A 20,733-nucleotide genomic window follows, 5' to 3' on the forward strand; every position below is an offset into this window, starting at 1 on the left:
TGTGCTTTATTATTTTGTAAAGATCATATTTGATTCAAACAGTGATTTGTTCAAAACAGACACTTGTGTGAGGCCGATGTCTGAAGTTTGTTTTCTTCTCAAATAAATGTCTGAAGTTTGTACAGATTTGTTTTATTTCACACACATTAGAGCGAGTCTGTCGGAGCGCACAGAGACACTGAGGAGTCACAAGAGCAGACCCTAAACCCAGGGACCAGAGAGTGAGTGAATGTGGTGTTGAAGGTGTGGAGGAGGATCAGTCGCTCAGAGGAGACTGTGTAGAAGGACAGAGAGCCAGCAGGACAGTCCACAAACACTGCTACTGTCCCACAAGAGGAGGACCAGGACTGAGGGACGGAGGTGAGTTCTTTATTATGATGAACAGAGAAACCATTTTTAGAACAGAACAGACTCCAGGACTGATCATTCCATCCAAACAAACTGTCATAACTGTTTCCTTTCCTTCTGATTCCTCTGTAAGACACTGATGTAGAAACACTTCCACTCCACTGGACCTCCCAGTAACAGCGACCAGTCAGACCAGTGTCACACAGAAGCTGAGGACAGTCATCAAATCTGTCCTGATGATGTGGATACAGCTGCTCCTCTCTCACATGTGTCACCTTCTTGTTGTTGTCAGACAGTTTGAGTTCTCTGTGAGCTGTGTTTGGATCCAGAGTGAGATCACAGAAATCTGATGGAGAGAAGACACAACACAGCAGCAGTTAGTCCCCTGTGCGTCTCAACATGTGGACACACACTTTATCAGGATTTGACTCTATTTACTCTTCAAATGTACAGGATTTAATTATGATTCTCATTTCTATATTTATTAGTTGCACCAATCCAGTGTGTTTCATGACATGTCGAGTGTAAGAGTTGAATTGTCAGTAGTTTGTTGGTGCAGTGGACAAAGTAAAGCTCAGTGTGAGGTCACTACACACATTGCTTCACTCCTCAGTGCTTCATGACACACACTTTCTCCTTTCAAATGTCTCTATATGAATCCACAGTCACTTGTGCTTGTGTGTAGACAGTCCTGTGCTGAGTCAAACAGCTGTGTCTGTGTCAGTGTCTTAATAACTCTGTGTTCAGTGATGGACACAGTCTGAGGCCACGCCCACAGAAGAGAGAGAGCCAATGAGAAAACAACAGTAAAGTCTGTTCAATCATAAGAATCATGTGTAGTATTAAAGTGCTGTTTGTGTCAGAAATAACATCCTAAAACTAACCAGTGTGAAATGACTTAAGTCAGACTTACATCTCCAGATGGGATTCATCCATCGTTCTCCTTTGGGCCTCAGTCTGAAAGAAACACACACATCAGTGTTTTTCACAGAGGATTTTCACTTCATGTGAGATGAAAGGTTTGTTCTGTAGAAGCTGACAGAGGTTCTCAACCTGTGGTACACGCCCTTCAATGTGGAGACATCATTTAGATCTGTAAGTGTGACTTTGATGTTTTAGTCTGACAAATGTCCTGTTTCAAACAAAGAGGCAAATCATCTGCAAATCACTTTTAACAGAGGAAAAAACAAATACATATTCAGTCTCTTTTTATTACAGTGACCCACAGTGACCCATGGGGCCCAGAGTGAGCCACAGGGCCCACATGACACAGTGACCGACGGGACCCACAATGACCCACGGGACCCAGAGTGACCAACAGGGCCCAGAGTGACCCAGAGGGCCCAGAGTGACGCAGTGAACCATGGGGCCCACAGTGCTCCATGGGGCCCACAGTGACCCACGGGACCCAGGATGACCCACAAGGACCAGAGCGACACACGGGACCCACAGTGACTTACGGGGGCCACAGTGACCCAGAGGGCCCAGAGTGACCCACGGGGCCCACATTGACCCACAGTGACCCTTCTGGGCCTACAGAGACCCACTGGGCCCAGGTTGACCAACGGGGCCCACAGTGACCCACAAGGCCTGCAGTGACCCAATGACCCACGGTTATCCACGGGGCCCACAGTGACCCACAGTGACCCATGGGGCCCATAGTGACCCTTGGGACCTACATAGACCCACAGGGCCAGCAGTGACCCAGTGAACCACGGGGACCATATTGACCCACGGGGCCCACAGTGACCCACATTACCCTGTGACCCACGGGACCCACAGTGACCCACAGTGACCAACGGAGCCCAAATGACACATAGTGTCCCAAGGAGCCCAGAGAGACCCTTTGGGCCCACAGTGACCCAGAGGCCCCAAAGTGACGCAATGACCCACATTGACCCACAGTGACCCTTCTGGGCCCACAGAGACACACTGGGCCCAGATTGACCCACGGGGCTCACAGTGACCCAGTGTGACCCATGGGGCCCATAGTGACCCTTTGGACCTGCATAGACCCACAGGGCCAGCAGTGACCCAGTGAACCAAGGGGACCATATTGACCCACGGGGCCCACAAGACCCACATTACCCAGTGACCCACGGGACCCACAGTGACCAGCGGAGCCCATATGACCCAAAGACCCACAGTGTCCCGAGGAGCCCAAAGAGACCCTTGGGGCCCACAGTGATCCAGAGGCCCCAAAGTGACGCAATGACCCACATTGACCCACAGTGACCCTTCTGGGCCCACAGAGACACACTGGGCCCAGATTGACCCACGGGGCCCACAGTGATCCAAAAAGCCCGCAGTGACCTAGTGACCCACAGTTATCTACGGGGCCCACAGTGACCCATGGGGCTCATAGTGACCTTCGGGACCTACAGTGACCCACAGGGCCCACAGTGACCCAGTGAGCCACGGGGCCCATATTGACCCACAGGGCCCACAGTGACCCATGGGGCCCACCTGACCCAGTGACCCACGGGACCCACAGTGACCCACGGGGCCCACAGTGACCCACGGGGCCCACAGTGACCCATGGGACCCACAGTGACCCACGGGGCCCACATTGACCCACGGGGCCCACAGTGACCCACGGGGCCCACAGTGACCCACGGGGCCCACAGTGACCCAAAAGGCCCGCAGTGACCCAAAAGGCCCGCAGTGACCTAGTGACCCACAGTGACCCACGGGGCCCACATTGACCCACGGGGCCCACATTGACCCACGGGGCCCACAGTGACCCACGGGGCCCACAGTGACCCACGGGACCCACAGTGACCCACGGGACCCACAGTGACTCACGGGGCCCAGAGTGACCCATGGGGCCCACAATGACCCACGGGGCCCACAGTGACACACGGGGCCCACAGTGACCCACGGGGCCCGCAGTGACGCTTAGTCTTCCCCTAAAAGAAGCAAGTTCACAGTTGTAGTTCAAACACGTTTGACTTGTTCAAGCTAAATCTATTCTGAGCCTCTTTGTAATCTTCCTGGATCTTGCGACAGGTTTTCAAGTGGCACTTCTTCTCAGAACTTAATCCTCACCACGGACCAAGGCCAGATCACAGCAGCGTCTGGTTCATCCTTTACTTAAAGTAGATCCTCTCTGGTCCCCACATTTCATATTAAACTTTTCACGCATTGGCCCCGTCACACCTGCCTCCAGTTAAGGAGGTGTTGACCACCTCATTATATCATGGAGCACTGGGGCCTCACGGGGAGAGGTGTGGTGACCCTCAGGGGCCGACCTGCCTCACGGGGAGCAGTGTGGTGACCCTCAGGGGCCGACCTGCCTCACGGGGAGCTGTATGATGACCCTCAGGGGCCGACCTGCCTCATGAGGAGCAGTGTGATGACCCTCAGGGGCCAACCTGCCTCACGGGGAGCAGTGTGATGACCCTCAGGGGCCGACCTGCCTCACAGGGAGCAGTGTGGTGACCCTCAGGGGCCGACCTGCCTCACGAGGAGCAGTGTGATGACCCTCAGGGGCCGACTTGCCTCACGAGGAGCGGTGTGATGACCCTCAGGGGCCGACCTGCCTCACGGGGAGCGGTGTGATGACCCTCAGGGGCCGACCTGCCTCACGGGGAGCTGTATGATGACCCTCAGGGGCCGACCTGCCTCATGAGGAGCAGTGTGATGACCCTCAGGGGCCAACCTGCCTCACGGGGAGCAGTGTGATGACCCTCAGGGGCCGACCTGCCTCACAGGGAGCAGTGTGGTGACCCTCAGGGGCCGACCTGCCTCACGAGGAGCAGTGTGATGACCCTCAGGGGCCGACTTGCCTCACGAGGAGCGGTGTGATGACCCTCAGGGGCCGACCTGCCTCACGGGGAGCGGTGTGATGACCCTCAGGGGCCGACCTGCCTCACGGGGAGCAGTGTGTTGACCCTCAGGGGCCTCACGGGGAGCGGTGTGATGACCCTCAGGGGCCTCACGGGGAGCGGTGTGATTACCCTCAGGGGCCGACCTGCCTCATGAGGAGCGGTGTGATGACCCTCAGGGGCCGACCTGCCTCATGGGGAGCAGTGTGATGACCCTCAGGGGCCTCACGGGGAGCGGTGTGATGACCCTCAGGGGCCTCACGGGGAGCGGTGTGATGACCCTCAGGGGCCGACCTGCCTCATGAGGAGCGGTGTGATGACCCTCAGGGGCCGACCTGCCTCATGAGGAGCGGTGTGATGACCCTCAGGGGCCGACCTGCCTCACGAGGAGCAGTGTGATGACCCTCAGGGGCCTCACGGGGAGCGGTGTGATGACCCTCAGGGGCCTCACGGGGAGCGGTGTGATGACCCTCAGGGGCCTCACGGGGAGCAGTGTGATGACCCTCAGGGGCCGACCTGCCTCACGAGGAGCAGTGTAATGACCCTCAGGGGCCTCACGGGGAGCGGTGTGATGACCCTCAGGGGCCTCACGGGGAGCGGTGTCCATGGTAACGTCTGGCACAGAGAACAGCTCATAGAACCTTTACTTAAGCAGACGTCTGAATCAGCTTCACTGTTTCTGCTTTGACGCTTTGACTTTGAAATAGAAAAATGTGTTAATTCAAGTCAGAGCTGGTCTTCCTTCTGATGTTTCATAATGAGTGACAGGCGTGTAGTGTCACTCCAAACGTCCAAATGTATGTGTTTTGACTGAAAACCGCTTCACTGCGCGAGCCTCGAGCTGGTTTAAAACTCCGGCTTCCGCTGTGACCCAGAACATGAGGCTGTGAGGCACAGATCCGGCGCGGCTGAAAACACAGGCTTTTTGCACTTTTCCCGTGAGAATAGACAGATCTCTGCTCTGTGGCCGACGAGCACGAATGAACACTTGGAGAAGGACGAGAAGAACAGCAGTCAGAGAGGAAACTTGCTCTTTGGGACATAAAACACTTGGATCTTGTAAACTCAGAACTCACTCTTTTTGTCTGCAATCTGCAGAAAACAATCTTATTTGAAACATCACGTGTCCTTTAGGACCTGAGGCGTGTGGCAGGTGAAGCACCGCGCTCCTGTGTACTTTCCAGATCCATACAATCTACAAATACTCCAAACAAATATGGTTTTCATGATTTTCCATAACTTGATTGTTTTCTGAAAGTACGAGTACCAGATGCTGGTAGAAAACAGTGAATCCAGGAAACATTTCTTTCACTTCTAGATTATAGTGATATTATATATATGCATTCTACAGCAGCAGTGTTAAAACCTCTCAACTCTGAGGTTCAGCTCTGAGGTTCAGCTCTGAGGTTCAGCTCTGAGGTTCAGCTCTGAGGTTCAGCTCTGAGGTTCAGCTCTGAGGTTCAGCTCTGAGGTTCAGCTCTAAGGTTCCGCTCTGAGGTTCAGCTCTGAGGTTCAGCTCTGAGGTTCCGCTCTGAGGTTCAGCTCTGAGGTTCAGCTCTGAGGTTCAGCTCTGAGGTTCAGCTCTGAGGTTCAGCTCTGAGGTTCAGCTCTAAGGTTCAGCTCTGAAGTTCAGCTCTAAGGTTCAGCTCTGAGGTTCAGCTCTGAGGTTCAGCTCTGAGGTTCAGCTCTGAGGTTCAGCTCTAAGGTTCAGCTCTGAGGTTCAGCTCTAAGGTTCAGCTCTAAGGTTCAGCTCTGAAGTTCAGCTCTAAGGTTCAGCTCTGAGGTTCAGCTCTGAGGTTCAGCTCTGAGGTTCAGCTCTAAGGTTCAGCTCTAAGGTTCAGTTCTGAGGTTCAGCTCTGAGGTTCAGCTCTGAGGTTCAGCTCTAAGGTTCAGCTCTGAGGTTCAGCTCTGAGGTTCAGCTCTGAGGTTCAGCTCTGAGGTTCAGCTCTGAGGTTCAGCTCTGAGGTTCAGCTCTAAGGTTCAGCTCTGAGGTTCATTACAGACGAGAACAGTTCTGTCTTTTGTTTGTGTTTTAGGCTCTTTTTGGCATTTTGCCTGATTATTTATCCAGTTTGTTGCACATTAGTTCAAGTTTTCACTGTTTAAGGTTCAGGACATGTTTATCTCACAATCACATCGTGTCAACACAGAGACAGGAAAAAAGGCTTTCATCAACAAAACACTGAGACTTTTTTAATTAAATCATTTTATGCCTTTTAATGATTTATAAAGCTCTGGTCAAGGACTATCCTCAGGGTCAATGCACTTGTTTTATGTAACTGTGTCTCAGATTCTATGTTTAAATGTGTTTTCATTTATTGATTAATTGTATTGATTGGTTTATTTGTGTTTTAGTATTCTATGTGTGTTGTGTATTTTGTGTTGTGTTTTAACAACTTTTCTCATTGGGTTTCCCTGTATAAATAAATGAAGTGAAATTAAATGAAATGAAATAAAATGAATAACAGATAGAAAAAACAATCCTGTGATGTATTTTGCCATTTATATGTTATTATTGGAAGTTCTCTAGTTGATTTGGCAAAATGTTTCCTTTTGAAAATGTATGAACTGCCTAAAGTGAAGACCAAATAATGGAAATGTAACGATTGCTTAATGTGGCTTTAAAACAAACATGTTATTTTTCTCATCAATATGATTCACTTTTATGCTGTTCTCACTTAAATCCATTCATACAACAGCAAACAAACGACCTGCAAGTTACAAGGTCAAACTTTTGTGTTGCTTGTTTCTTGAGCTCTGCAGCTGTTCAACTTCTGCTTTGTATTATTTATTTTATGTTTTCTCATTATTCTGCCAAACTTATGATGCTTCTGTTTTTTTAGTTTATTTAGTGGGTAATTATGTTTTATGGTCAATTAAATACATTTTGTTATATTACTAATTTAACTTTCTTCCACTTTCAGGCCGGGCTACAACTGATTTGGACAAAGACCATTCACCAAACTAAAGACAATCAAAGAATTACTGTACAGTTACCATGACAACCTCAGCCTCCACTTTATCATGTCCGATTGGAGTAAAAGACGTAAGGTCAGAAAACAGTGATGTGGCATGGACCTCATATGAAGACAACGTGCAGCCTAACCAAGCATGGACCTCATATGAAGACAACGTGCAGCCTAACCAAGCATGGACCTCATATGAAGACAACGTGCAGCCTAACCAAGCATGGACCTCATATGAAGACAACGTGCAGCCTAACCAAGCATGGACCTCATATGAAGACAACGTGCAGCCTAACCAAGCATGGACCTCATATGAAGACAACGTGCAGCCTAACCAAGCATGGACCTCATATGAAGAGAACGTGCAGCCTAACCAAGCATGGACCTCATATGAAGACAACGTGCAGCCTAACCAAGCATGGACCTCATATGAAGACAACATGCAGCCTAACCAAGCATGGACCTCATATGAAGAGAACGTGCAGCCTAACCAAGCATGGACCTCATATGAAGACAATGTGCAGCCTAACCAAGAATGGACCTCATATGAAGACAACGTGCAGCCTAACCAAGCATGGACCTCATATGATGACAACATGCAGCCTAACCAAGCATGGACCTCATATGAAGACAACGTGCAGCCTAACCAAGCATGGACCTCATATGAAGACAACGTGCAGCCTAACCAAGCATGGACCTCATATGAAGACAACGTGCAGCCTAACCAAGCATGGACCTCATATGATGACAACGTGCAGCCTAACCAAGCATGGACCTCATATGAAGAGAACGTGCAGCCTAACCAAGCATGGACCTCATATGAAGACAACATGCAGCCTAACCAAGCATGGACCTCATATGAAGACAATGTGCAGCCTAACCAAGCATGGACCTCATATGAAGACAACGTGCACCCTAACCAAGCATGGACCTCATATGAAGACAACGGACAGCCTAACCAAGCATGGACCTCATATGAAGACAACGTGCACCCTAAACAAGCATGGACCTCATATGAAGACAACGTGCAGCCTAACCAAGCATGGACCTCATATGAAGACAACATGCAGCCTAACCAAGCATGGACCTCATATGAGGACAACATGCAGCCTAACCTAACATGGACCTCATATGAAGACAACCTGCAACCTAACCAAGCATGGACCTCATATGAAGAGAACGTGCAGCCTAACCAAGCATGGACCTCATATGAAGACAACGTGCAGCCTAAGCAAGCATGGACCTCATATGAAGACAACGTGCAGCCTAACCAAGCATGGACCTCATATGATGACAACGTGCAGCCTAACCAAGCATGGACCTCATATGAAGACAACGTGCAGCCTAACCAAGCATGGACCTCATATGATGACAACGTGCAGCCTAACCAAGCATGGACCTCATATGAAGACAACGTGCAGCCTAACCAAGCATGGACCTCATATGAAGACAACGTGCTGCCTAACCAAGCATGGACCTCATATGAAGACAACATGCAGCCTAACCAAGCATGGACCTCATATGAAGACAACATGCAGCCTAACCAAGCATGGACCTCATATGAAGACAACGTGCAGCCTAACCAAGCATGGACCTCATATGAAGACAACATGCAAGCTAACCAAGCATGGACCTCATATGAAGACAACGTGCAGCCTAACCAAGCATGGACCTCATATGAAGACAACGTGCAGCCTAACCAAGCATGGACCTCATATGAAGACAACGTGCAGCCTAACCAAGCATGGACCTCATTTGAAGACAACGTGCAGCCTAACCAAGCATGGACCTCATATGAAGACAACATGCAGCCTAACCAAGCATGGACCTCATATGATGACAACCTGCAGCCTAACCAAGCATGGACCTCATATGAAGACAACGTGCAGCCTAACCAAGCATTGACCTCATATGAAGACAACGTGCAGCCTAACCAAGCATGGACCTCATACGATGACAACGTGCAGCCTAACCAAGCATGGACCTCATATGAAGACAACGTGCAGCCTAACCAAGCATGGACCTCATATGAAGACAACGGACAGCCTAACCAAGCATGGACCTCATATGAAGACAACGTGCAGCCCAACCAAGCATGGACCTCATATGATGACAACGTGCAGCCTAACCAAGCATGGACCTCATATGAAGACAACGTGCAGCCTAACCAAGCATGGACCTCATATGAAGACAACGTGCAGCCTAACCAAGCATGGACCTCATATGAAGACAACGTGCAGCCTAACCAAGCATGGACCTCATATGAAGACAACATGCAGCCTAACAAAGCATGGACCTCATATGATGACAACGTGCAGCCTAACCAAGCATGGACCTCATATGAAGACAACCTGCAGCCTAACCAAGCATGGACCTTTTTTTAAATCGAATTTTAAAAAATGTCACATTGAATTATTATTTTTTTACATCAAATTAAATTATATTTTTGACAAGATATTTATTTTTACATCAAATTTAATTTGTTTTTTACATATATTTTTTTACATCGAATGAAAAATATTTCACTAGATTCGATGGATAAGAAAATAATAATTCTATGTAATTTTTTTTAACGTTCATTCAACTTTGATTGAACGTTGAAAATTATAGTTTATCTGACGTTGTTTCAATGTACAGATATGTGTTAATATCTACGCTATTTCAATGCTGATCAACACGAGCAAAATGTGGCTGATTCAATGTCAGATATCAACGTGGATTCAACCGAAACCCTGATGTAACATCAACGTTAATTCAACGTCTTTTTGCTATCTAGGATACCATAGTGAACACACTTTTACCTGATATCAACCTGTAAAAAGCACTCTCAGGTGTTATAAATCTCAGTGAGAACAGGTCCATACCTGAGAGTGTCCAGTGTGCAGTGGGGGTCCTCCTGTAGAGCAGACAGGAGCTTTACTCCTGTGTCTCCTGGATGGTTGTAGCCCAGATCCAGTTCCCTCAGATGGGAGGGGTTGGACCTCAGAGCTGAGGTCAGAGAAGAACAGCCTTCCTCTGAGACCAGACAACCTGACAGTCTGAGGACACATGTTGTTCTAATCAGTCAATGAATTAGTAACATTAAACCCAAATGACACGTTTAACAAATCCTCTATCTTTATGTCACTTTCAGGTTGTTACTCACCTGAGCTGCAACATCTTCAGCCCTGAGTCCTTCAAGTCGTTGTGACTGAGGTCCAGGACTCTCAGACTAGAGGACTGGGAGCTGAGGACTGAGGACAGAGCTTCACAGCTTCTCTCTGACAGGTTACAGCTGCTCAGCCTGGAAGAGGACACATGGGCACTTTTTATTTCATGTAACCTTTATTTAACCAGGAAAGTCCCATTGAGAGTACAATCTCTTAAGGCCACCGCACACCCATGTCTGGTGCTTTAGAGCACACGAGTCAACACACACAGTTCGCCCGCGTCACAGCTTTTAAAAAGGCTTTAAAAAACTTTGGGGCAAATTGAATATGAGTATGACCTGTTACCATCCGCCTATTTCTCCCTGTGGACAATGGTTGGACCCAAATGGCATTGCTTATTAAAAGAGGATCTTACAGCCCACATGTGAGTGTGATGCATCATTAGAAAGCTTAGGCCTTCTAGTTTCTGCAGATGTGCATACAGTGCATGTAAACACGGTCAGGACTTCAGAACTTACACTACAGAAGCCCAAACATACAAAACACATCATTGTTTTAGTCTCTCCTGAATATTGTCAATTTGTAATGGTCCTGAGCAGGACATACGTATGTGTGCGTATGCTGTTCACTGTACATTTTGTGTCAAGTTTCAGGCATTTTGGTGCTGTTGACCTTTTTGTATCAAAAAGTATATTCAGAACAAGTGATCCAAATATGTGCCAACTGTGCCAAACTGTTTTATTACAAATTTTGTTCCTCTATGATCATAAAACATTTTGATGATTTGTAGACCACTAATATCTATTATAACTGCTAAAAACAATGTATGTGAAAATGTGTAAATATGAGTTTAAAGTCACTGGGACAGGCTTCAGTCACCAGCGTACCCTCACGGGAAAAAGCTCATTCTTGTTTTAGACTGATGTCTGTTTTACTCTAATTATAAGTAGAAACAAGCTCTGGACAGAGGAATTCTAATTTTTAATTCCGCCTAGATTTTCTTTGTATATAAATGAGTAAAGCTGGTTTCTGGAGGATCGGCTGATTCACTCTAAAATGAGCATCTCTCTTATAAAAGCTGAAGATACTTTCACTAAAAATGTGTTTAAGGGACTCGTACTAAAGCAAAAATATCCAGGCAGAATCCATATAAAAGTCCAATTAATTTTTCATTTAATTTTAAGGTAATTTTTTACTTTGTAAAAACTGAGCCTGATTCTTCTCAGAATGATTGATTTGACTGAAAATAAGTGAATTACAGCTTTATTTTTAAAAACAGCATATCAAGCAGCTTGAGTCCCTTTTATAAATGTGGACAAAACAGAATAAATAAATAAAAAGTCCAACATTCCACGCGTGGAACGCCCTGCGATTAAACATGACTTTGTTTTTCTACACGATTCTAAACCTGCAGCTCGAAAGAAAAGAGGAATGATTTCAGAGAGAATCGAGATGATGCAGAGAAAATATTTAGAATTCATGCATTAGTTTTAAAGAAGATTTTAAAATCTTCAAATACAGTTGTAAATGTAGATACAATATGTATTCATTCTCGCAAATGAAACATTAAACATTAAAAAATATATATATAATTATTACCAACCCTAACCCATTTTTTGTTATTTTGGGTTGAAAAATGTCTAGAAACAGTAATCCAGAATATATTAGTACATAGTAAATAGTATTAAAATAATATAAGTACATTGTACAAACCAGTGTATGTGTTTCTGACCTGAGCTGTTCCAGTTTACAGTGAGGACTCTTCAGTCCAGAAGACAACATCTTCAGGCCTGAGTCCTTCAAGTCATTGTCACTGAGGTCCAGGACTATCAGACTAGAGGACTGGGAGCTGAGGACTGAAGACAGAGCTTCACAGCTTCTCTCTGACAGGTCACAGCTGCTCAGTCTGGAAGAGGACACATGTTCACTTTATTGATTTAACTTTTATTTAACGAGGAAAGTCCCATTGAGAGTACAATCTCTTAAGGCCACCGCACACCCATGTCTGGTGCATTAAAGCACACATGTCAACACACACAGTTCGCCCGCGTCACAGCTCTTAAAAAGACTTTAAACAACTCTGGGGCTCATTGAATATGAGTTTAATGTACAATGAAAAAGAAGTTGAGGAAGACGGTGGATTGAGCAGGTTAGTTATAACTTTAGTGAGAGATGAGAGTTTTCTGTGCACGGAGAGAGCAGGAGAGGAGCTGGAGCTCTCTCTGCAGCTGCTGTGGCTCTCGTCCTTCTCTTCCACGTTATTAGCATTGCTTCAGTCAGTCTCAGATTAAAGATCTATCTGTATTTATTGAAGACATCGGAATTCAACAACTTCCAATCTTAGCACGGGGTGTGCCCAGTGTGTGCACGCTCATGGTAAGTAATGGAGGTGCCCATTTTGCCACACAGCAGAGCGTCCTGGTGTGCGTTGGCCTTTAGTTAGTTTGAGTTATTTCAAACCTGCATATGACATAGTTTACAACACATTCTTCCAGCACTTACACATACAGAGAAACTGTCTGGTTTGAAAAGGGGGATGGTGGAAGCTTTCACTTTTTAGAAGTCCAACTCTCACAAATCCACTCACAGATTATTACAGCAATAGTATTGTACAATACCTACAATTTACAACAACATACAACAACATACAATGACACAAGACAAGGACAGGCCTGAACTCTCAATAACCTCTCCTCCTCCTCCCCTCCTCTTACCTCCTCCTCTCCTCCTCTCCTCATCTACACACTCACTGTAGAAGGCATCACTCGCTCTCCTCCCAGTACTTTTTTTATTGCCTCTTCTTGAAAAAGTCCATTAAGCAGTATTCAATTTAAACCTTTTTTAATTTCCTCAGTTAACCCATTCCACAAAGTAAACCCCCCGAGACTGAAACACACATGGATTTTAAAGTGTTTCTTACTGTGGTTCATATAGTTTATGAGTTCCTCTTAGAGTGAATTTGTGATGAACATCTCCATTTAAAAATAGCTTCTGCATGTTACGTGGAAGAGAGGTTTGTGAAAGCGTGTTATATTTTAAGATAAATCTGTTTGTCAATGTTGTAAAGATCACAGTCGTACTAAACCTGCAGCTTGAGAGAAAAGAGGAATGATTTCAGGAGAATCGAGATGATGCAGAGAAAAAGGAAATATTTTTAATTCATGCATTAGTCTTAAACAAGATTTGAAAATCTTCAAATACAGTTGTAAATGTAGATTCCTGTGTTAACCTACAAAATGTATTCATTCTTGCAAATGTCCATAACATTAACATTAAATATAAAAAAAGGCTATTTATCATTACTTAAAGGAATTATGGAGGCTTTTTTGGCCCCAAATCTGAGTCTCATTTGCTCGTGGCGAGGACGGTCGATTAGTCCTTCCACATATCAATCATCCCTTTCATCCTAACGCACACCTGCAGCCTCTTCCCAGCATAGCAGCATGTTTCCCTGGCTGTGCATGTGTGGTTGATATGCCGGTGTGTGTTTAGTGAGATCCTTCAGAGTACAGGCTGAAGGACGGCAGAGGAAGACTGTGTTCGAGTTCAGAAGAGACGCAAATCTGCTGAGACGAGAGATGATGCGATCCGTTGCACTAATAAACAAACGCACATGTAGCAGTGAGGCTGTTGTGTTCCTTTTCAAAAAGGGACTAAAAGTCGCTTGAGTTCTCAAATCGGCAAAAAATCCTATATTATTCCTTTAAATTTTGTGTGTCGATATCAATGGTTATTTTGGGTTCAAAAATGAAACAGTAATCCAGATTATATTACTACAGAGTAAATAATATTACAATAATATAAATACATAGTAAAACCAAAACCAGTGTATTTGTTTCTGACCTGAGCTGTTCCAGTTTACAGTGAGGGCTCTTCAGTCCAGCAGACAACATCTTCAGCCCTGAGTCCTTCAAGTTATTGTGACTGAGGTCCAGGACTCTCAGACTAGAGGACTGGGAGCTGAGGACTGAGGACAGAGCTTCACAGCTTCTCTCTGACAGGTTACAGCTGCTCAGTCTGGAGAGAAAAAACATTATTCATGTTCAAGTTGAATCAAAGCATTCTCTGTTAAACAAAGGTTACTCACAGAGCTTTGTTGGAGGCTTTGACCACTGGCAGCAGCCTCATGAGAGCCTCCTCTGAAGCAGAGTATTTCTTCAGCTCAAACTGGTCCAGATCTTCTTCAGATGATAATAAGATGAAGGCCAGAGCTGACCACTGAGCAGGAGACAGTCCACCTTCAGAAAGACGTCCTGAACTCAGGTACTGTTGGATCTGCTCCACCAGAGAACGCTCATTCAGTTCATTCAGACAGTGGAGCAGGTTGATGCTCCTCTCTGCAGACACATCCTCACTCAGCTTCGTCTTGATGTACTCAGCTGTATTCTGATTGGTCTGGGAGCTACTTCCTGTCTGTGCCACTAGACCTTGTAGAAGGCCCTGATTGGTCGACAGTGAAAGACCCAATAGGAAGCGAAGGAGCAAGTCCAGGTGTCCATTTGGACTCTGTAAGGCCTGGTCCACAGCCGTCTGGTGAAGATGCTTTAGTTTTCTTTTCACAATGAATATTGTGGACTTCTGTGTTTTCTCTGAGAACAGGTTGATCCCAGTTTTGATGAAGGTCAGATGGACGTGAAGAGCAGCCAGAAACTCCTGCACACTCAGATGGATGAAGCAGTAGACCTTGTCCTGGTACAGGCCTGGCTCCTCTCTGAAGACCTGTGTGAACACTCCAGAGTACACTGAGGCCGCTGCAGTGTCCAGCCCACACTCGCTCAGGTCACTCTCGTAGAAGATCAGGTTTCCTTTCTGCAGCTGCTCAAAGGCCAGTTTTCCCAGAGACTCCACCATCTTCCTGGTCTCTGGAGTCCAGTGTGGGTCTGTCTCTGATCCTCCTTCATACTTGATGTTCTTGACTTTGGCCTGAACCACCAGGAAGTGGACATACATCTGAGTCAGGGTCTTGGGCAGCTCTTCTCTCTCTCTGCTTTTCAACACATGCTCCAGGACTGTGGCAGTGATCCAGCAGAAGACTGGCATGTGGCACATGATGTGGAGGCTTCTGGACGTCTTGATGTGGGAGATGATTGTGTCGGCCTGGTCGCTGAACCTCTTCCTGAAGTACAGCTCCTTCTGTGGGTCAGTGAACCCTCTGACCTCTGTTACCATGGAGACACACTCAGCAGGGATCTGATTGGCTGCCGCGGGTCGTGTGGTTATCCAGAGGCGAGCGGAGGGAAGCAGGCTCCCCCTGATGAGGTTTACCAGCAGCACGTCCACTGAGACAGACTCTGAGGGGTCAGTCAGGGCCTTGGTTTTGGTGAAGTCCAGAGGAAGTCTGCACTCGTCCAGACCATCAAAGATGAAGAGCACCTGGAGGTCTTCAAAGCTGCAGAGTTCTGCTTGTGTTTGACTAAAGAAGTGATGAACAAGTGTCACCAAGCTGAAGCTTCTCTCCTTCAGCACATTGAGTGCTCTGAAAGTGAACGGGAACAGCAGCTGTATGTCCTGGTTGGCTTTGCCTTCAGCCCAGTCCAGACTGAACTTCTGAGTGAGCACTGTTTTCCCGATGCCAGCCACGCCCTTTGTCAGCACTGTTCTGATTGGTCCATCTGTGTCAGCTGGGCCTTTAAAGATGTCTTCACATGTGATGGCTGTCTCTGCTGGGCCTGGTTTCCTGGAGGCTGTTTCCATGTGTCTGACCTCATGTTCCTGGTTGACCTCTGAAGACCCTCCCTCTGTGATGTAGAGCTCTGTGTAGATCTGCTTCAGAAGGGTGGGGTTTCCTGCTTTAGCGATGCCCTCAAACACACACTCAAACTTCTGCTGCAGGTTACACTTCAGTTTACGCCCACAAACTCCAGAATAAGTCCCTGAATGAAGACAAAAGACACAGCCCTGAGTCTCAGAGAATATAAAATGAGGTGAACACCTTGTTAAATGTGTTAAATGGTCCTACTGCTCCACAGACACTCAGCCAGCTCCTTCTGCTTCATCCTCCTCAGGAAGTTCAGTGTGATCTTCAGAACAGCCTCACTGCTGCTCCTCTGCTCTTCATCCTCATCCTTCAGAGGCTCTAAGCATTCTGGGTAATCCGTACTTAGAACCTTATGGAGCTTCTTCAGCTCCTTCTGGACAAAAGTGAAGATGTCCTTCTCCAGAAACTGAACAGACACATTATAAACACAAATGCAGTCAGAGTCAGATCTGTGTGAAACAAGTTATCATTCATCTGAACATTTACAAACTTTAGTGAATGACAGACCTTAAATATGGAGTCCAACTGTGTCTGATGGTGCTGACCACTGGAGACCTCTGGACCTCTGGAGTCAAAGAGACTAATTTAACATTTATATTTTTTTTCAATCTAATTTGTTTTTCCACCACCACAAACTCACATCTCTGATCCAAAAACAATTGGAAGTTCCATAGACCGGTCACTCCTGAAGGACTCACAGCTGGGGAATTCTGCAGAAGATTCTGGTTTGTGCTCGAGTCTGGTGGATTTAATAAACAGTGGAAAAATAATTATTGACTAAAAACACTGATTTAGAAGACAATTTAGATGAATCACACATTTACTCTCTAAACTGAAATAGTTGAAGTAAACACTAGAACAGCCAGAGAAACTGAGGATCGCCAACATCCCCAGAACGCTGATGGTGAACTTTTACAACTGTGCCATCAGTTCTGATCTGACCTATGGATTTTTAGTTTGGTTTTCCAACGTGTGGTAAAAACAGCTTGGACTTCTCTCCCAGAGATCAGTCCCATCTACACCAGCCGCTGTCTAAAGAGAGAGCACAACCTCCTGCATGAGCCACACCACCAGCTCCACACCTGCTCCACCTGCTGCCCTCAGGGAGAAGGTACAGGTCCAAACAGACCAGAAGCACCAGACTGAGCAACAGCCTGTATCCTCCTGCTGTGAGGCTGCTGCACAGTGGCTCCTCCCCTCTCTGGACATTGACCACACCCACCAACACAATAACCATGGAACTCCACTTGTCTGACTCTATGTCCTTGAAATATTCTGAAATATTCAACCAAACACTACAAAAAAATTCACTACAGACTTTAAATTGTTTTTTTTGGTCATTTTTCTCTCTCAACAGAAGATCAATAACAACATTGCCCACTCTGCACCTAAAGATGTTTTATTATTTCATTAAATCAAGTTCATAGATTTCTCTGGAACATTGTAACTTCAAAGACCTTTTCTGTAAATGTTTTCTCCCACAGAGACACAAAGATCAGCCTAAAGTAGCACCTACACACACCAAACTTTACAAACTTGGACTTAACATGATTTTGACGAATCGTACACAAGGATTTGTTGATATCTAATTCCAAGCTTGATTTTTTTTTTGAAGTTTTGACTCCAGGAATTTAAGTAAATTTGAATTTTTACACCACATTTTAAGACAGATCCAGTAAATCAGAAATCCAAAATTCCCTCTGTATGTTTACAAAAACAAAATGAAGCAAATAATTTGGTTCTGACCATTTTTCCAGATCAAAATGTTTCAAATGTGACACTTTTTAATCATAAATGCCTTATAAAAAACATTTAAATTTTTTTACATTTATGGAAGTAAACTACAAAAGAAGTTTCAAACTGAGATGTGTAAAGTCTTCTTTTCTGTCCTCTTCACCTGCAGCGTCTCTTAACTCACATTTACTAAAGATGTTTAGTGTCTCGGAGGTGATTATGTGGTAGTTGCAGCTCACTTCCAGATCTTATAATATCAAGCAGTGCTTTAATACCTATAATGTCATTATTATATCCCATAACACACAGATGTGACTCACGGCTCTGTCCTGAAGGTCATTGGTGCATTCTTAGACATGTGACTCCTGAGGGACTCACAGCTGGGACCAGGTTCAGACCGAGGATGTTTCTGGTGGATCCTGGTAAAAACAAACATTACAGATCAAATGTAAAAGATTAAAAGCATTTGACTTTGACTTAACTCCAGTTACTCCTAAAACAGTCCTATAAACACACATCAATAATCAGATCTAATGATTTTGTCTGACTTACTGTGGATCATGTTTCTTTAATAAGTTCATATCTCGTCCAATGGAGGTTTCACTTGTCCCTTCTCCCCTGCTGGTGGTGGGAGGTACTGCGTCCTCTCTGTGCTCTCTCTGATCCATGCTCAGTCCAGAGTCCTACAGAATGACATCACACTGCTTAACCCCGCCCACTAATCACATGGTTTAAAGTCTAAAATAAGTGTGTACATTTCTGTTGTTCTGGTTGTACATGTGTGCTGATCTGTCACATCAAACTAAAGGACAAACAAATGAACAGGTTGTTTACTTGTCCTTATATTGAAATAAACACACACTACATGAGCCATCAGCCTGTTCTGTGCAGTCTGCACTTTAGTCAAGTGTTTCATCTCATGGAGCCTCAAGAAAACACATTCACATCAAACTGTAACATATGAGATTCAAACTGAACTAAAACCAGTCAGAAATTCAGTGGGAACCAAAAGGACCAAAACAGGAACATTTATTTGAGCTGCATTTATTTGGGTTTAGAGGAAGTGACATCATCAGTCCTACACTCCCCCCTACAGACACAAGTCAAGTTCTACAGAGAAATGATAAACAACTGAAATCAGACAATTATGAGGGAGGAAAAATCTACAAAAAGGTCAATAATCTAAACAGAACTATGACTAACAAATGTGAAAGAATAAATAATTCAGAATACATGTATTAATTGTTAGTAAAAATCAATCTTAAGTTATAATTAAACTCATGACATAACAAGGCCAATAACCAGGAAATAAACCAAGACCTAAACTAAATCTGTCCCAAATCAGAACTAAACTACGTCTAAAATATGGACGAAACACAGGATTAAACCAGGACTAAACCAGGTCTAAACCAGGACTAAACCAGGTCTAAACCAGGACTAAACCAGGACTAAACCAGGACTAAACCAGGACTAAACCAGGACTAAACCAGGACTAAACCAGGACTAAAGCCAGTGTTGAATCTAATCAAACTAGTCAAACCTGAGCGGATCCAAAGAGTCCAAAGTGTCCCAGAGAAAAGTGTGCGGCTGAAGGAAGAAACCTGTTTGTGTGTTCTTCCTGGAGTGAGTCAGAGCCGCTCCTCTATTGGCTGTGGTCCAGGTGGGCGGGGCTTCACACAGGTGAGTGACAGGAGGCTGCTGCTGAGGACACAAATATGACAGGACCTGTAGGCTTTATTAGACAGGTGAAATGGGGACGAGAGAGGAGGGAGGACATGCAGCAAATTGTCGTAGCCGGGATTCAAACTCACAACACTGTGGCATATGTGCTGCCGCCTAACCCACTCCAGAGTATTTGTTTTCACTTTTGGCTGAAAACATGTTAAGACTCATATTTTAGAACATTTTCACATCAGTTCATGGTTTAGTTTCTTTGGTGTTGCTCCGAAAGCTTCTCCAAACTGAAGAAAGGTTGAAGAAAGAGCAAAAGTCTCCATAGTTGTGGTTTCCTCCTCTGTCTCTCCTCCTCCTCGTACGTCAGTTATTAAGACACATTTTCAGATGAGAGTTGATCCTAACGTTTGGACGCTCTGACTCTCCAGTTTGCTCTCAGCTGGTGCAGCCCTCCTCCGCCCCATCAGCACCTCTCCAGAGCTCATCTTCTCATATTTGGACCTTCTCTTCCTTCACCAGTGTCTAGAGCTACTGCAGATTGTGGCCTGTTTATTATTCTGCAAACAACAGATTTGATTGACAGACAGAGAGCCAGCAGGACAGTCCACAAACGTGTTGATGGATTTGCTTTTCTGACATGTTGAAGACGTCGTCACGTTTAAATATATAGAGTGGTTTTAGAACATCCACAGCTCTTCAGTCCCAGATTCTTTAGTGTAAAGTGTGAACCAAACACAAAGTGAACTAAACCAGTGAGAGTTTTGGTCCCTGAGAGCAGGACTGAGGCTTCTGAGCTGCAGTGACCAATGAATGAGCTCAGAAAAACAACAGCACTAAAACTCAAAGTTCAAACTGTTTTTTAGAAAATGACTTTTGACTTTTTTTCCCACATTGACTTTGTTCATCAAAAACTGTTATGTAATTATATCAGAAGATCTAATGAACCTAATCGGACTCTTCATGATTCTGATTCTGATGAGTTTTGTAAAATGACATATTGTTGAGTTCTTTTTAAAAAAAGTGAAACCGTGTTTAGGATTTTGTGGGATCATTTTTGCTGATGTCAATCTGGAAAGGAGAAGTTTGTCAAAGTGACGCAAAATAAAAGTCAAAGACAAAAAGCCTCTTCCTTCAGCCGCACCCTTTTCTCTGGGACTTGTGACTCTTCAGGTTTGACTAGTTTGATTAGATTCAACACTGGCTTTAGTCCTGGTTTAGTCCTGATTTAGTCCTGGTTTAGTCCTGGTTTAGAGCTGGTTTAGTCCTGGTTTAGAGCT

The 20,733-nt window shown here is 45.3% G+C and overlaps 1 protein-coding gene across 2 annotated transcripts; it reads right to left on the reverse strand.

Moving 5' to 3' along the window:
- Positions 1–16: 16 nt before the first annotated feature.
- On the reverse strand, positions 17–19,463 carry LOC140377876 (protein NLRC3-like). Of its 2 annotated transcripts, XM_072463483.1 has the most exons (12): positions 19,323–19,463; positions 18,335–18,465; positions 18,103–18,201; positions 16,556–16,628; positions 16,250–16,454; positions 14,378–16,163; positions 14,134–14,307; positions 12,023–12,196; positions 10,287–10,424; positions 10,006–10,179; positions 1,262–1,305; positions 17–694 (listed from the first exon to the last, which is right to left on the reverse strand). In XM_072463483.1, the coding sequence occupies exons 2-12, from the start codon at positions 18,448–18,450 to the stop codon at positions 147–149; spliced, it is 3,531 nt and encodes a 1,176-aa protein (XP_072319584.1). In that variant the 5' UTR covers positions 18,451–18,465; positions 19,323–19,463; the 3' UTR covers positions 17–146. The 2 variants fall into 2 exon arrangements, with proteins under 2 accessions (XP_072319584.1, XP_072319583.1); XM_072463482.1 differs by lacking the exons at positions 10,287–10,424; positions 16,556–16,628; positions 18,103–18,201; positions 18,335–18,465; positions 19,323–19,463 and having other exon boundaries at positions 22–694; positions 16,250–16,421.
- Positions 19,464–20,733: the final 1,270 nt, after the last annotated feature.

This window comes from Eucyclogobius newberryi, unplaced genomic scaffold (assembly GCF_026437365.1).
Source record: "Eucyclogobius newberryi isolate DKJ021-1_F unplaced genomic scaffold, fEucNew1.0.hap1 SCAF_4, whole genome shotgun sequence".
Classification (NCBI taxonomy): domain Eukaryota; kingdom Metazoa; phylum Chordata; class Actinopteri; order Gobiiformes; family Gobiidae; genus Eucyclogobius; species Eucyclogobius newberryi.

Bases quoted from the DNA above. Each gene is read 5' to 3' on its own strand.
- LOC140377876 (XM_072463483.1), bottom strand. From the start codon at position 18,450: ATGGATCAGAGAGAGCACAGAGAGGACGCAGTACCTCCCACCACCAGC. The intron at 18,202-18,334 runs GTAAGTCAGACA...TGTTTTTACCAG, and splicing joins TTAAAGAAACATGATCCACA to GATCCACCAGAAACATCCTC. The intron at 10,180-10,286 runs GTGAGTAACAAC...ATGTGTCCTCAG, and splicing joins CTGAAGATGTTGCAGCTCAG to ACTGTCAGGTTGTCTGGTCT.